The 17944-nt window shown below is 43.5% G+C and overlaps 1 protein-coding gene across 3 annotated transcripts in view; it reads right to left on the reverse strand.

Moving 5' to 3' along the window:
• Positions 1 to 900: 900 nt before the first annotated feature.
• The window catches only part of LOC108103830, a 65709-nt gene continuing 48665 nt past the window's right edge, over positions 901 to 17944 (reverse strand). For all 3 annotated transcript variants that reach the window (XM_017209517.2, XM_017209516.2, XM_017209518.2), the window contains exons 7-10: positions 5470 to 8611; positions 5264 to 5403; positions 4441 to 5197; positions 901 to 4362 (exon numbers count right to left, since the gene is read on the reverse strand). In XM_017209517.2, the coding sequence (XP_017065006.1) occupies positions 2448 to 4362; positions 4441 to 5197; positions 5264 to 5403; positions 5470 to 8611 (5954 nt within the window). In that variant the 3' untranslated portion in view covers positions 901 to 2447. The remainder of the gene's footprint in view (positions 4363 to 4440; positions 5198 to 5263; positions 5404 to 5469; positions 8612 to 17944) is intronic.

Raw genomic sequence — 17944 nt, forward strand, 5'->3', positions numbered from 1 at the left:
TATATATATATATATATTTATAAAAAAAAAATACGCTTCCTGCTCTTAACTAAAACGTTGCTGCGCGCGCTGCTCTCGGCCAGAGTTGCGTTTCGGGTTTTTTTTTAATATCCGTTTCCGTTTTGCCGTTTCATTTCCGGTTTCCGGTTGCGAATATATCTGCATCGTTAGCTTTTACATATATTTATATATTTATCGTTTATCTTTTAATATTTTACAGTTTTGTTTTGTTTTTGTTTGAATAAGTCTTAGCGTTTGTTTGTTTACTTTATATATATATATATCTATATATATATATATTTACTATATAGATTTTGTTTCGTTTTTTAGTTTCATTATGTATTAAAAATATTGAATTTTTTTGTTTTCACGGTTTTTCCTCAATTGGTTTCACACGATTCTGTTTCGCGTTTGCATATGTATATATAAAAAAAAAATAAGTTAAAAAAACGAATTAAACAGTAATGTAGCTAAACACTAAAACTGTTTCGTAAGACATAAGTGTTATATAAAAAAATATGCGTATGTATAATCCCCATATATATATATATATATATTTATATGTAATTGGGCTTAGTTTTATTTCTTTTTTGTTTTACTTACATCGAAACTTTCATTAGCTTATCAATTAAACGTACATAATTCAATAGCTTTTGCTTAAGGAGAGAATAAAACACAATCATGCTCCATATTTAACTTAGATCTTGCATATAAAAATAGCAAAAAATAAAAAAAAAAAACGAATAATATTAGTGGTAAATGTATTAATAAGATATTTTAAATGATGCTCATTAAAATTATGCGCAGTTTTCTTTTCTGTTTTTTTTTGTTTTATGAAATTTACAAAAAGTCGTTTAAATAATGTTTAAAGTGTTCTATTAGGTAATATACATATATATACGTGTATATATATATATATATATATATATATATATATATTTACTTGTCTCTCGTTTTACTTGTTTAGGTTTTTTGTTTTTTTTTTCTAAGAACAGCCCAACAGTGTGTTTTTTTTATTATTTTGTTTACTTCTTATAATCTTAAGTGTATTGTATATATATATGCATGTGTGTGTGTGTGTGGTGTGATTTTTAGTTTTTCTTTTTGTATATATCTATATATGTTTGTCACTACCATTTTTTCCATTACTTTTCTGACTCGGGGTGCTGAGGTTAGAGCTGTGTTTTAACGAGAAGGATTACGAGGTCGAGGAATTATACACGAACGAACAAGGACAATTACATACACACACGCGTTCACACTAACGAAAACACAAATACATATAAACGACAAAAAGGACACGCAGTTATGCGAGTGTGAGGGTGTGTGTATGCCTCAAGAATCGAGAGGATACAGGTGGATTTCACATCATATATCAAAGTTAGTCGAACAGAATTCTTATATAATTTAGCTTTTTATATATACAATTGTAGATTCTCTGTTTGGAAACTTAAATTTGAATTTAAAGACTTTGTTAAAGTATTGTTAAACTAATTTTATAAATTTAATGAAAATATTGCAGTAATTTCTCAGTTTTTAAAGCCAAAATGAAATTATAATGAAAATATTGCAAAGATTGCCACAGGATTTTAAGCCAAAATGAAATTATAATTAATGTATTGCAGTTTTTGGTAAATATTAATTACAAAAATTATTAGTTTTCTGGTTGTTTAGCATTTTTAAAGTTTACAATTTTTTGTTGATTTTTTTTTTACAATTCAAAAATAAGTCTGATTTTGAAAGCAACCTGAAGAAGTTACGTTAAAAATATCGAAATCATAATTTTAGCTAGATGTCAAGTCTACCTGCCATCCCACTCTGTCTCTTCGCTTGTTTCATAATATCTCGATCTCTCTATCTCTCTCTTTCTTGATTTAAATCTTGTTTTTAGTTAAAGCCTTATTGTTTTCTTTTTTTTATACATATTTTGTTTTTTAACCTTACAGGCTTCTTGTCCAACAACTTGGTGTTTCGATTGTGGTAACCTACGTATGATGTTGCTGCTCCTGCTGCTGCAATTAGTGTTGCTGTCAGTAGTAGCCTGGATTGCCGCCAGCAGTACTGCCTCCATTGCCTCCCGGATAATGCTCACTGGCATAGTAGAGGCTCCTCTGCTGTTGCTGCTGATGGAGTTGCTGCTGCTGTTGCTGTTGCTGTAGTTGCTGCTGGGACTGCAATGGAGGAGGCAGTACAGTGGTCTGGTAGAGTTGCTGCTGCTGCTGCTGCTGCTGTTGCTGTTGCTGCTGTTGACGATGCGGCGACTGTTGCTGCTGCTGGACAAGATGCGGATGTGTTGGTGGCTGTTGTTGATGCTGGGAGTGTCGCCGGTAGCCAGGATAGCCGTAGACAACGCTCGTGCTGCTGCCGGGCGGTAATGTTGCTGCTACTGCTATTGCTGCTGGCCGCAGGTGCGACGCCGACGCCGAGGACGACGCCGGCAGTCACAACTAATCTTCGTCGCTAAGGGCATCGTACTTGGACAACAGCAATGGCTTCGATTCACTGGCAGCCGCTGCCGCTGCTGCTGCAGCTGCCACAACAGCAGCTGCTGACGATGAACTTGAATTATGTCCGCCTCCACCACTTCCTGGTCCGCCGGCACCGGGGCCACCGCCACCCACCGATACACCACCTGGTCCGCCTGCAATACCACCGGATCCACCGCCCACCACCAAGGAAACACCGCCACCGACTGCACCAAGTTCACTGAGGGCATGTGCTGCCTTGGCCTTGGCACTTAGATGGCCGGGAGGTGCCACTGCCTGGTGGGCTAGCTGCAGTGGCTGTGGTGGCGGTAATCCACCGGCAGCACTCGGCACAGTCAGCGCGCTATAGGGGAAGGCATAGGTGCTGGGAGCATAGGCCGACGCGGGTGGATGATACGGTGAATGATGACTATTGGCCCCGGAAACGGAGACCGACACGGAGCCACTGCCAGCAGAGCGTCTACCACTGGCATCTACCACCTCGTATTGATTGGGCGTCTTTCGTGAAACACTAATCTCCGGTGGCGGCGGCTCCTTGCTTCTGTGCTGCAGCTCCAAAGCATGAGCCACTTGGGCCACGTGCGCCACATGGGCGGCGTGAACGGCGGCATGCGAATGGGCCACCATATCGGCGGTTACTTCATCATCGGTTCGCACCTCAACAGTTCGGTTCTTGCCATAGCCGGCAACGTCATCGCGCATTACCTCGGCAATGCGGGTCTTTACATAGTTGTCAATGGTCGAGGCACCGCCTCCAGAGCCGGGTCCTCCTGCTCCAGGTGCTCCACTTCCACCGCTGGGCGTTCCTCTTTGTTCCAAAGGCACCACACGACTGGGTATAAAGTATTGATCACCACCCGCCGCGCCACCAGCCATCACGTGGTGTAGCATCATCTCATGGCTATATTTCCTTGGACTGACAGGCTGCGGCATACGGATAATGTTACGTCCATCTTCGCCGGGCGTATTGGCTCTGCCGGCGCCGCTTCCTGCTCCACTGCCGGGGCCACCGGGTGCCCCACCCTGACCACCGCCACCTGGTGCTGAGCCAGAGCCACTACCAGTCATCTGTGGATGATGCTGTGGGGCATGATGTTGCTGCTGTTGCTGGGCGTGATGTTGCTGCTGCTGCTGATGCTGCTGCTGTTGCTGTTGCTGCTGTGAATGGTGCTTCGCTTCGTCAACCTTCTGCTGCATACGGCGATTCTGCTTCCAGCGTTCCGGTGGCAGCATGGTCTGAGCCTCCTGCTGCAAATAGGTCATAAAGGTTGGCGGCGGTCGCAGATGCGGACTGGTACCATAGTCATTGGTTATTATCGAATCAGTAAGCTCCCCAAAGGTAATGCTCTTCGTATGAATCTGCTGGGGACTTGGTGCCGAACCGCCAGCCTGGGAGGTCGGTGTTCTCAGCTGACCATGCACCGATCTTGACTGCGACGATTGCGATGGCGGCGGCGGTGCTTGCTGCTGCTGTTGCTGCTGGGCAACTGCTGCGGCTGCTGCAGAAATCCGTTCCTGATCTAAATCAATATTAATTACACTTGGCGATCCCGACGAGCTTGGCTTGCCATTGTTCTCCGCCGTCAGTAGAGAGACCGCTCCACCATCAATGGTCTGACGATGATCACGTAAATACATCGGATGGAGGACATTCGCTGGCGATGATCTAGTGCCCGTCGAGCCGCCCGAACCAGATCCACGTGGCGGCAACGGGGCATGCACGAAGGTCGGACGGGGAAACTCGCGTCCTGGACCAGCTGTGGCATCATTGGAGCGATTGATCTCATGCTTGATGATGGCATCGATTAGACTTTGGGCGCTCAGTTGTCCGGGGGTATCCTCTGGAGCTGGACCGCCGTGTGCCTGCCGGTAGTATCTGGATGGGTGAAACGATGATGATGATTAGTGTCATTAAGGAACTGGATATATACAAAGTTCTTATTGAAAAACTTACGATTCCCGTTCACGATCTGGTATTGAGCGTGGTGGACCAGTTTCTGGCACTGAAGCCCTCAAGAATTGACCGGGAGACGGTCCTCCACCACCGGCTCCAACTGGTGCTGTGACCACACCGCCAGCAAACATTCGCTCCATACGGCGACTGTCGCGCTCCCTTTCTTCGGCCACCACACGCCGTTCGCGATCCTGTTCGCGTCGTTCGCGTTCCCGTTCACGGTCTCGATCACGTTCTCGATCCCGCTGCTCTCGTTCACGCTCCCGTTCACGTTCCCTGTCACGTTCACGATCCCGTTCACGCATCCTCTCCTGGCTTTGCATCATCTCCCTATCCCGTTCGAGGGCATGGTTGTGCTGCTGCTGTGCCTGATGCTGTTGCTGATGTTGCTGGTGGCGCATGGCACGCTTTGCCTGATCCATTTGTCGCTGCATATCGACCTGGGCCGCCACATTGAGGCTGCGGTAATGCTGCTGATGGGCAATTTGTTGCTGCATCACAGTGTGATGATGATGCAAGGCCAATTCACGATATCGCTGATCGTGGTGAGCGGTTGGCGGCGGTGGCTGGGCCACACCGACCACAGCATGCGGCGGCAGGACAGCGGGACCAAGTGGTGGTCCAGATCCGGGTCCAGGTACTTGCCCTGGCGGCGGTGCAGCACCACCTGGTGACTTATCATCCTTTTGTGATGGCACCGGCAGCTGCGGCTGCTGGACGGCCACGTCTACAAACGATGCCAGGGCATCGTGACCACCTAGAAGAAACGAAAGGGTGAAGAATAAGTTTCCCTAAAGGATTGCAATTGATTTGCTAAACTTACTTGGAACATATTGATACGGGGGACCGATGTGCATTCTGCTTGGTGGCGGAGCTGCCGGTGATGGCGGCTTGGAGCCCGTGTTGTGCCTCTGGATAACACCCTGGCGTTGCGGCGGAGGCGTGCGATGAGGACTAGGTGTGCTGGATAAACGAAAAAAACAGGAATTAGTAAAGGAATCCAAACGATATCCCAATCTTCAAGCTCACCTATTGGCATGATCTGCTGGCGATGCCCGGCTGGAGTACTCCAGTCGGCCCCTGGGCGCTGATTCCTTGTCACCGCCATAAGTAAAACCACCGGCACTGCCTACACTGTTCCTGGGTGAGGGTGACTCCTTGTCAGACCCACCGCCTCCTCCACCACCGCTGGCACTGCTGCCACGCGACATATTGCGTTGTTGCTGCTGCTGCTGTTGCTGTTGTTGCTGTCCCTGCATTTGCTGCGAGGTGATATAGTCATGCATCACGATCTGGCGTGTACTTAGTACCGGTGGTTGTTCCACCACTCCGCCAAATGGTGATCGAGCATAGGGTGAGCTTACGCCCACTCCATAACCCTGTGGCGGTGGCGCCTGGGGCGATGATTGCTGCGGTGGCGGAGGCAATTGCTGATTGACACCCGGCTGCTGGGCGGGACTGTGACGCTGCGAGCTCTTGTAGTAGTTGTCGTATGGCCTCTTGGCCTCCAAATGATGCGGCGGCAGGTGCAGTGGTGTACCCTGCGTTATGGATCCATGTTTGCCACTGCCACCAGGTCCTCCTGGTCCACCGGCTACGGATCCGTCGGGTGTGGTTTGCCTAACCAGACCCTCGAACTTCGGACTGAGAAGCGATGATGATGAGGCTGCAGCCGCAGCTGCTGCTGCGTGTACGATAATCTGTTGTTGGGCACTATTTGCCGGTGTACCATGGGTTATGGAGCCACTCTTCACCAGCAATTGCTGTTGTGCAGCCGCCTGTTGTTGTTGTTGCTGCTGCTGCTGCTGTTGTTGTTGCTGCTGCTGCTGCTGTTGCTGCTGCGACGGCGAATGCCCATGACTGGGATGCAAATGATGGGCCTGCTGTGGACTCAGCTTGGGTGGTGCCTTGGCCACACCTCTGCTAGATGGCGGCTGTGCCGGCGGCGGTTGTCCAGCTCTTGGCGGTAGTTGACCTTGTCCGGAAATGGAAATGGGCACCGGGACTGGTTGAAGATAGAGAGCACCACCGGTGGCCTTAAGCACTCCATGCGGTGGTGTCGGATACAGATACGAACTGGGCGCTGCGAGTGAAGGAACGGTTACGGCATCGCCACGATACATGCCCGTCGAGCGGACAATGTGCTTCATTGACATGGTCGGTGGTGGTGGACCATGATGTCGATCCGATGATGTGGGTGGACCACCCGATCCAGAACTGCTCAAACCACCGGCACCCGTATGCGGGGAATGGCCATCACGCGGTGGCTTCTTAATGCTCAAGTCCAGAGTCTGAGGTTCTGGTTCTGGGACTTGTAGCTGCGGATGCTGGCCATGCGATGGATGTTGCGGATGAGCCGGATGTTGGGCATGCGACGGATGGGCAGGATGTACCGAGTGCTGCGGCGGCGGTGGTATACCACGTTGCGGATGCGCCGCGGGCACATTATAGATTATGGTCTCCGGCGGCGTGGGAGTCGAATGAGTGGACGCACCACCGCTCTTCGATGATCCGCTCGAGGTCTTTACAACCGGTGTAATGGTGGCCTTATCCACACCAACGACTCCTCCTCCTACCACTCCGCCTCCAGCGCTTGGAGCGTGTCCCATAAGGCCTGGATGACTGAGCTGTCCCACGGCACCAACACCAACGCCCATGTGAGAGTTGACCACCGATAGGGTAGCAAGACTATCACTGGTACCGTTGTTGCTGCCACTGGCACTTCCTGTACTGGTGGGCGTCAATGGATGAGCCGGCGGCGGCGGTGGTGCCACTGCCGCAGGACGAGATGGTAGCTTCTGCACGGAGGTGCCATGCGGCAGGCTACCGGCTCCCGAGGTGGGCGGTGCTCCCTGTGGTAATCCGCCGGATTGCTGCTTTAGAATACCCGGATCTTGGCGGTATTCCCTGACAATTGTCAGCTCCTTGCGTTCCAGATTATTAGCAGATTGCTGCTGTTGTTGTTGTTGCTGTTGTTGCTGCTGCTGCTGCTGTTGCTGTTGCTGCTGGGATGGGGATTGGCTTTGTCCTTGAGCTTGTCCCTGGCCCTGTCCTTGACCCTGACCCTGCTGTTGACCTTGTCCGCCTTTGGGTTGCGGTCCCTTGTGCTTCAGCGAACGTTCGATCACCGAGAAAACACAATCCTGGACATTGTTGACCGCCTCGCGACGCATACTAATCGGTCCGTTCACCTGCTGACCCGGTGCTCCGCCCGTGGGCACACCACCACCCGGCCCCATGTTGGCCACCGGTGGCTGAAGACCTGCAACATTATTGGCATGACCCACATGACCACGATCATGGCCATGGAACAGGACTTTGGGACTCTGGCGATTGGCCGGTGAGTTCTCATTCTCCTCATCCGCCGTTTCCGTGGCCGAGGAATCGTATTCTTCGCTGGTCTTCTGCTTTTTAGGTGCCTGTCCAGCGGCTGGTGGCAATAGTCGATCATTATCACCTGCTCCAGGTGGTGGAGCCACTCCTGCCTTGCTACTCATCCGTGTTGGTGTGATAATCAATGGCGTTCCATTGTCACCACCTCGCGGAGTCGATGCCTTCTGTTGCGGCGCTGGCGGTGGCTGTGGTTGGGATAGTTGCTGCTGCTGCTGCTGCTGCTGCTGTTGTTGCTGCTGCTGTTGTTGCTGCTGTTGCTGGTGGTAATGACGGACCTTGTGGCGCTGCAGATTCTCTGGACTCTCTACGGATGCTGTATCCGATCCACCCGGTTCTCGTTCATCACACGACGATGTACTAACATCCGTCTCATCGCCACCGCTGCCACTGCCCGCTCCGCCACTGGAGCCGTCCGTGAGATTCAGCTGCGGATCTAGCTTGCGACGGATGCGCATCAGGCAGGCCGAACAGCAGCGGGTGGCATGCGGCGGTATTTGGAATTCGGCCATTACCGGATCACGAATCTCCGGTGCCAATTCAAAGAGCCGGGAGGGAATGTTCCGCAGACGTTGGGCCCGATCCTTGGGATTCGGACACGTGGGCAGCGGACAATTGGGATAGCGGCTGCGCACCGATTTGCATTGACAGCTATTGCAGACCCGTGCTCCCGCCGGTATTGTCTCGTCGGGTATCCCATACTGCTGGCCACGCCCCTTCTTCAGTGGACGGGTGCGGGCACACGCCTCCGCCTTGCACACAAAGCAGCTGGCTAGTTTGTCTGGAAAAGAGAAGAGGAAAGAAAGAAAATGCCAAGGTTAGCAAAGGGGGGTTACACTTGGGAAAAATAATTTATATTCTTAAAGAAATAATATTTAATCTTTCAACTTTTTAATGAATTAAATATAATATTTCTTATTTCAAAAGGATGTTGTTTAAAAGCAGCTGAAAAAGCAGTTTCATAGATAGATAAATCTTAAATTTGTACCAATCCCATTATTGGACCAACAGTTTTGTTGGAGAGTGTAGTCAAAAGTTATGCAAACACATTAAAAAATGCGATTTAATTAAAGCTACTGGTCGGTCAGGAAAGGAGAGGGAGAAGGGGAGGCGGCCTGCGAGAAAGGAGGAGAAGGAGACCGCTTTCATTAAGCCACTTAACAAATAATGAGCAGCAGCCAATTGAATATTTTAAAACGCCTTCCCCCTCAAGCTTTCCATGGAAAACAAAAAATCACAGGAGGGTGGCGGGCTACAAGGATGCGCGGCTCAGGACGACGACGATAGCTGATGGACAGATGGATGGATGGTTGTTTGGTTGGTTGGTTGGTTGGTTTGATGGCAATAAATGGTAATGGATGCTTTGAGAAGGGATAAGGTGGTGTGTAAGGGGGGATCTGCCAGGCATGGTAGATTATGGGTGGTAACTTCCTAATATTAAAAGTAAATATTAAAAATTATGATTTCTATAAACGGTAAAGCGTAAACATGAATATGGCTAATAATCACTTTGACAATATTTGCTTCTCTCTTCAAAATTAATTTTAATCCCTTTTTGATCAAGACTTCAGCTGGATGCGAGTATATACCCTCAAGTTAAGACTTCTAAATGAAATGGATTAGCATAGGAAACAGCCCTCTGGAAAAGCACACCACCCACCACCATCACCAGCCATTGAAAAGTCCTGACTCGGTGGCAATTTTGTGTTTGTCTTAGTTTTTGTTTTGCCACTTTAATAATTTTACAATTTTAATGATGTGCAAATAAAACCGCCACAAACACAATTGCGGCATTTAACCAAAAATCAATGTAATTAAAATAAAGGACGAGCGTCCCCCCCTCCACCTCTCCCTTCCCCCAACCCTACCTACAGACACAGTCAAAAGACCAGGAGGGTGGAAATATATAAAGAATAATTGTAAGTAAAATCAATCAGCGTTTTAAATGTCAGATGGAAAGAGGGAAAGATAGAGAGGGAGACTGGCTGACTGACTGCTGACCAAACAGTGAGGAGTCCTTTTCGTCCTTGCGGCAGCAGCAGCAGTAGCGTAGCATCTCCCTACTTCCCCTCTACTTTCTCCTCCACAGCCTGCGTATTTCGCGAATCTCAGTGGAATATGAAAATACATCAAAGTAGCCACTCGCTTTACTCCACTTTACAGCACCACCTGCCACCCCCAAAAAGCCACCCATCCCATCAACCTTATACGTTGTCCAAGCTCAGGAAAAAAAAAAAACAGAAATGATGAGTAAAAATGCTTTTTGAGCGTTAAAATTTTAATAAGCCACTCATTTTAATTTTGATTGTTAAGCGAGGAGGGGCGGGATTGGTGGGTTGAACAGGTGGATCAGTGCCACTTTAACCCCACACACACACACACACACACACATTACATACACATGCGGACGGACGGGGGCTGAAAAAAATTGCAACGTCGAAATGTAGGCAACACTTTTTTATGTTGATTCACATATCATATAAAAAGCTCAATCAAATTGCAATTATAGATTGCAAATTAAATAAAAATCACAAAATAAATATTTAATATTAATAACAGTAACAACAAACCAGAAAGAGATCAACAAATAGCGGCCAACCAAAAAAATGTTGTAAATCAAAATGAAAACCCAAAACGAATATAACAAGCAAAAGTTTGTTTTAGTAGAAAGGAAATTATGGAACTGAAAATGCCCTATAAATCTAGGAATTTATTTTAAGGGGTAACTTAATATTTTATATTTTAGAAAGCATTAAAAGTTGATCTGAAAAGCTCTCTTCCTTCATTTATTATATAGAACTTCCCCAAGAATAAGAACATAGAAATATTCTTTAAAAATTAAAGAACTTTTAATCTAATCAATAGAATTTCAAACTAAATTTTTTTTGCAAATATATCCTATAAATATCCTTTAAAATATTCTTAATAAAAATTGAAATCGCAGGACATCAAAATATAGAGCACAGCCACAAAAAACGAAAAGGGCGAAAAAATGGTTAAAAAAACAACAGCAACAACACCAAAAAAATTAATTAATAAAAAGGCGCAATTGGTGGACATTGGGGGTTCAGAGCCCCCACGACCTCCTTCCCCACATACTCCTCCCGCTTCTTGCAACAGGAAAATGGGGTGGCCACAGTGAGGTTGACGAACGGACAGACGAACAAACGAACTGGGGGGTCGGTCGCCCGGAGTGCATGAGCAAACCTCGTTTTTTATTATTTAATTTTGATTTAAAAATATTCTGTAAATATTTAATACACTTCAGCGATAGCAGCAAAAAAAAAAAAAAAAAACCAAGGAAAAAAAAAAAAAGCGACTGGGGAAAAATAAAATGTAAAGAAGAGTTTTCATATTTATCAGGGTTAAAGGATAATTCGGTTTGTAAAGATAGCTAAGAGGAGATTTATATTAATAGGTTTTTTTTTTTTTTTTTAAAGTGCCACTATCATTAAATTATAAATCAACCACAAATAATGGAATAATCAACTGGGCGCCCTCATTTTGATGGAAAGTTGTGTCGACTGATCAACTGTCAGGCACAATTGATGTCCCTGTTTGTTGTTCAACACACAAAATGAAAACGAAGTCAACTGTAATTAATGCATATTAATGGGAATTTGTGTTAATTAAATGTGACCTACAGTATGAACTTTCTTGATTTATAGCATACTTATATGGGCTGGAAGTTAGTCACTGCGGACTGATTCTCTCAGCAACCGGCAATTGCTTTAAAGTAATTCAATCAAATAATAACAACAAATAAGAAAAGCAAAGATGAAAAATCGAAAAACTGTGATATGAATTTCCGTTCAGCTACTTTATTTTATTTTATTTTACTTTTTTGTTTGCTGACCAGCAGCAGCAGCAGCAGCAGCGGCAGCGTTCGTTGTCGTCAGCGTGCCGCTCTCTTTGCATTTCGATCAATTTTATTAATAATTCAATCAGTCAAAAAATTATTTGAACCGCCCCAAAGGAAAACAAAAAAGTTTCAACGCCAGCAGAGGCCGCCGCAGAGGAAGTGGGCGGGCAGTGAGCGGGCGGTGAAAGTAGGAGCAGGAGAAGAAGTTGGCATTGGGCTTGAGGTTTGGGCTTTCTCTGGTTACTAACTACACTGTGCGAATAATGTGATATATTTTCACGAACATTTCAGAATTTTTCCCATAACTAAGAGCTAAGAAACGGCAACCAAACCGGGCTATCTGCTGCCAAAAGGCGTATACTTGATTTTGGGCCGAAAAAAAATCAGTTTTTTGGTCATAGCACAGCCAAAAATTGTCCAAATGAGGAATGTAATACCTCGTAGGGCTCGTAACTTGATTGCCATGATTCCCAATTGATTTGCATACAAATCTGGGAAACTTAATTTTTGGCCCATTTTTGAAAATTTTGATGATACCCCTTATCAAAAATGCGAAATTTTGGCCAAAATTGATTTTCCCAAAATCGAAAAACGAGTGATAGGGGTGGTAAGTATTGGTCGTTAGCAGCACAAAACAGTTGTTCTTTTGGCTGTGCGTCTTGTTTTGGCCGAACTAGAGCTAAACACTCGCAAATAGTATTGCAAATTTCTGTTAAAAATTGGTTTCTTGATTTTTCAGCCAATAAATCAGAGCTCGCAGCAAAAAACCAGAGCAAAAATGATAAAAGAAAGTATGGGAGCTTAAAGTTTTGGTTGTTAACTGCATAAAACAGTCACTGTTTAAGCCGCAAGCCTTGTTTTGACAAAGTTACAGCTAAGAAACGGCAACAAAACAGGAATCTCTTCTGTAAAAAATAGGTTTTTAAACTTTTTAGGCATTAAATCAGCACTCGCCCCAACAAAATCAGTGCAATACTGTTAAAAGGAGGTATAGGGGTTTAAAGTTTTGGTTGTTAGCTGCATAAAACAGCCTTTGTTGTAGCCGTGATACTTGATTTGACAAAGTTACAGCTAAGAAACGGCAACAAAGCCGGTTTTCTGTTATTAAAAGACTTATACTTGATTTTGGGCGCAAAAAAATCAGTTTCTTAGCCATAGCACAGCCAAAAATGCTCCAAATGAGGAATGTAATAGCTCATAGGGCTCGTAATTTGATTGCCATGATTCCCAATTGGTTTGCATTCAAATCTGGGAAACGTCATTTTTTGCCCTTTTTTGAAAATTTTGATGATGTACCCCTTATCAAAAATGCGAAATTTGGGCCAAAATTAATTTTCCGAAAATCGAAAAACGAGGGATAGGGGTGGTTAGTATTTGTCGTTAGCAGCACGAAACTGTCGTTCTTTTGACTGTGCGACTTATTTTGGCCGAGCTAGAGCTAAAAACCGAACACAATATTGCAAATTTCTGCCAAAAAATGGGTTTTCGGACTTTTCAGCCATTAAATCAGAGCTTGCACCACAAAATAAGAACAAAACCGATGAAAACAAATATAGGGTTTTAAAGTTTTGGTTGTTAGCTGCATAAAACTGTCATTGTTTTAGCTATGCGGCTTGCTAGAACAAAATTAGAGCTATGGAACGGCAACCAAACCGGGCTATCTGCTGCCAAAAGGCGTATACTTGATTTTGGCCGCAAGAATATCAGTTTTTTGGCCAAAGCACAGCCAAAAATGGCCCAAAAGAGGAATGTAATACCTCGTAGGGCTCGCAATTTGATTGCTATGATTCCCAATTGGTTTGCATTCAAATCTGGGAAACTTCATTTTTTGCCCTTTTTTGAAAATTTTGATGATGGTACCCCTTATCAAAAATGAGAATTTTGGTTTCCCCGATTTCCCCCTCAAAGTGACAGTATTCTTTCTCATAACTAAGCCAATAATGGTCTGAATATAGAATGTCATACATTGCTGGAATCGTAACTAAAATTACAACAAAACTGCATTCACAGTTTGAAATGTCAAATTTGGGTCATTTTTCGAAAATTTTAATGATTTAAAAAAAAACAAAACAAAAGGGAAAATCGGCCCAAAAATTAATTTTCCAAAATTAACCAAATAGTTATATGGTTGGAAAGGTGGGATCGTAAGCTGCTCAAATCAGTTAGTTATTTTGCTCTACGTTAATTTTAAGTCAAGTTATGAGAAAAAAAAACAAACAAAAAATGTGAAAATACCATTTTTGTCATTTTAGTCCCAAAAACATAAATAAACTAATCTTGTTCTAAAACAAAAGACTTGTCTAAATTAAATTGCCAATCAAATGGAGCTTAGAGAGGTATACCAACACGTACTACGACCATTTTTTGGCTTGGTTATTGATCAAAGACCCTAATTCGGATTAGGAAAAACACATTTCTCTCTGTGTAACCATTTTCTTTCTCATTTCCCAGTGACTTTTCTACTTTGATTTGTGCAATCGCAATCGCGACTTTGGAGACAGAGAAGGAAGAAAGAAAGCGAAAGAGAGATAGATAGATATAGATAGAGGAGCAGATGAAACGTGGAACATTGGGAGTTATTTGCACAGTAAAGAAATATAAAAAATATCAGAGAACCAAGGGAAAAAAAAGCGAAAACCAAAAGTAAATCAAAACGACAAACAAAACAAAACGAGACGCAACGCATCCCCCCAACTGCTATCTCTTTCTCACTCTCTCAATTTACTTTCTTTACTCTATCTCTTTCGCACTGCTCTCGAAAATGAAATAATTCCATTAGTACAATTTCTTTTGCAAGTACAAAGAGTAAATATTGAGAAGGTCTATGAATAAGGGGTGGGAACAGGAGGTGTATGCAATGGGTGGTTTGGAAATGGGTGGTTCTATGCGTGTATGTGTGAGTGTGTAGGCCTAATGTCTCTATTTGCGGTTAGGATTGTATGAGTATGCCAGTGAGTGATGCTGACCTAGTAAGTAATTTCCCAATTAGCATTCTATGTCCATGTCCCCTTTCTCCATTACACACAGATTACGTAACCCACCCTCTACGACACATTTGTTTCTCGTTTAAGACCCGCTTTCCTGCACTACCCACGTTCTTATTGACTTTATTTGAAAGGCAGCTTTTATTATCTTCTTATTTTCACTTATTTTTGAAAATATTTCTTTCTTACTCATTACAGAAACCAATTGACCCATTACCTAACCCATTATCTCACCCATTACCACCTCAGTTTTTCCTTTCATTCTCACAACCTAATTTGCATTTAGCCACTGTATTAATTGTGCAATTAAATTTCGAGCATTTTGGCAAATAGTTTTGGCAAGCCAACAAATATAAGCAAACAGAAATTAACCCGAACCTTCTCTATAACCCTCCTCTCTTTACCACCCATAAATTCCACCCATCTCTTCCTGTCCCCTTTACACTCGTTGTAATTCCCACTGGCTTGTGGACTCTGCTGTAGCAGCACAAAATTTCTGCACAAGTTACCAAAAATTTATTTAACTTTCAATTAGACAATTGAAAACAACAATTGATGAGAACGAAGGAGCAGAAGTTGAAGAAGGGAGGGAGGGGAAGTTTAAAAAGGATAATACAGGGACAGAACAGTTCAAAGTGTGTTCAATTTTTCAAGTAAATTAATTAGTTATTTTATATTTTTGATTTAAGTTATTATTTGGCATGAATATAACTCCTTTTCTAATAATTAAAATGAAACTAATTAACACTATGTGTTAAAAAAATGATTTACTAACTTAATACCAAAAAGATTTGGTATTTATTTGTAGGAACTTTCAGTCAGAAAAAGTTTTGGAATATTTTCAAGCGAAACATTAGCAAAATTTCATTGTTAAATTATAAATATTAAACATAAAAAACAGAAATATAAACATTTTATAACCCAAACCTACAACTTATTATGTTCAAAACCCACATAAATTTTTAATAAAAATCAAAAACGCAAATCCAATCAAATCTGTCAACTAGCAATAACCAACAACAACAACTATCAAATCAATTTGTGGCTAACAAGTGCTGCAACAACAACAAACCAAAAGCCAACCAACAACAATGGAAATGCCGAAAGCGGCCAATTAAAAAATATACGCGAATCGGGAACACAAGAGCAAGCAAAACGTTGGCTCTGGCAGGATGCAGGAGGTGGGGACGACTAAAAGGAAGGGCGAAGAAGGACGCAGGACACCACCGCTAATTAGCACCATGGGGAATTTGTTGTTGGCAGAGCGCAAGAAGAAGAAGTAGAAGCAGCAACAGCAGCGGCAGCACCGACAGCGGCAGCAGCACAACTTGCGTAAGCAGAAGAAGTCGAGTTGCCAACTTGTGCAAACATCAAAGAGCAGCGAATTCAGTGGGTGAAAGCGGGCGGAAAAAAGGGGGCGTGGGGTAGGCGGAGTACAAGGAATTATAGCATGCACATATGCAAAGGGAGTGTGGGCGTGGGGAGTGTAACAGAGCAGCAAGGGCGTGCAGTGTAAGAAAAATCTTCTAACCTTATCAGCAATTTGATATTTAGTCTTTTTGGGCATACTTTTGGGCTTGTTGGTATATTTGATACTTTTTTATGATATATTTACTAGCTGTGGTACTAAGAACAAAAAAAAAATAACCAATAGATCTAGCAAATATTACCTCTCATCAAATCTTTAAGAACCTAAAGATGTCTCAGAATAACATAATCAGATATCTTCTAGTATTCGTTTTCTCTCAGTGCAGCAGGGCGAGCAGATAGTGAGCACCGTATAATTGTAAATACAGTTAATATGAACGTTGCTCGGCGGCAGAGGCAGCAAGCGCTTTGCTTGGCACTTTTAATTTACGAAATGGTGTTGATTTAACGGCAAAGGCGGCACTGGCTCAAGAGAAACGGACCAGAGGGGGGGCGAAAAAAGGCGGGGAAAGTGGGCGAAAAGCGGTGTGGGAAAAGCAGCAGCATCAGCGCAACACAAAAGAAAATTGAAATAACAACAAAAAAACAAAAAAAAAAAAAGGAGAAAAGAAAAGCATATTTTATTCCGGGCAATTGTGGCCGTCATTTCACTGAAGCCCGAAAAGTGAGCATGTGTGTGTGTGTGTGAGTGTGAGTACACTGGGAATAAAACTTAAAAGTTTGTTAAAAATAACTATAAAATAAGTTGATTTACAGACAGCTTAACGAGGGATTGCAAAACAAGAGTTTTTGAAACTAGAATGAAGGGAAATACTTTTACTATAAAACCAAAACCCAATTTTATGGTATTTTCCTATAAAATGATAGAACTCTCCAAACTTTAACTGTAACATAAAAATATATAACCTACAACCTATAAACCCCATAATTTTCTCTGTATATGAATCCTTGCTTTTTGGACAACGGTTTTCTCTGATTAATAACAGACAGAGAAGGATAAAGCTAGCTAGCAAGAGCGAGAGAGAGTGAGCGATAGAGAGTGCGCCAGCGATAATCAAAGGGGTGTGCAATTTTAATTGAGCAATTTAATTACATATGTAAGCAAAAGTCTCAGCCAGAAAGAGAACAAGCTACGGCAAGTGAAAGAGATATAGAGGGTAAGAAGAAGCCAGCCACACACACACACACACACATACATTTACATAATTAGCAGATGCTGTTTCGCCTCTTTAGTTTCTCCTTTCCCTTCCTACCACCACGACCATTTAGTGTGTGGCTGTGTTCTTTGGCTTTTTGTTGGATTATTTTTGGGGGCTTTTCCTGCTTTTTTTTTTGTTAGTTTAAGTTTAAGTTTAAGTTTAAGTTGGTAATTAGTTTGTCAGCGCCTAAAAGCAAGCAATAGTTTTTATAATATACCCTTTTTGCTTGCTCTTTGGGGCTATCTGCTAGTTGAAATTAAGTTAAGAGGTTGTCAGGGTTTACAAATGTAACAATTCTTATCTCTAAGTTGATAAGTTCAATGGGGAATATCAATAAATCCCAATATCGAGTTCATGACAATGGTCATCCCAACTCACGCTGTGAATTGGCTCGTTAATATTTTGCAGACGCCCTCGCCCCCCTGCTCTTTTAATCTCTTTTGGGGATATCAACAATCAAAGCATAGCAGTTGGATACCTCTATTACCCCATCCATTTCCCTATTGCAACTGTATTACCTTTATGCATTGCATAAGGGGCAATTAGAAAGACGCGTTTACCGCTGCACTGTTAGAAAATTTGATAAGAATTGCTTCAAATTCGTATAAGAATATGTTTCCTCATAAAAGTTCTCAACAAAA

The sequence above is a fragment of the Drosophila eugracilis genome, unplaced genomic scaffold, assembly GCF_018153835.1.
Source record: "Drosophila eugracilis isolate 14026-0451.02 unplaced genomic scaffold, ASM1815383v1 contig_408, whole genome shotgun sequence".
Taxonomy (NCBI): Eukaryota; Metazoa; Arthropoda; class Insecta; order Diptera; family Drosophilidae; genus Drosophila; species Drosophila eugracilis.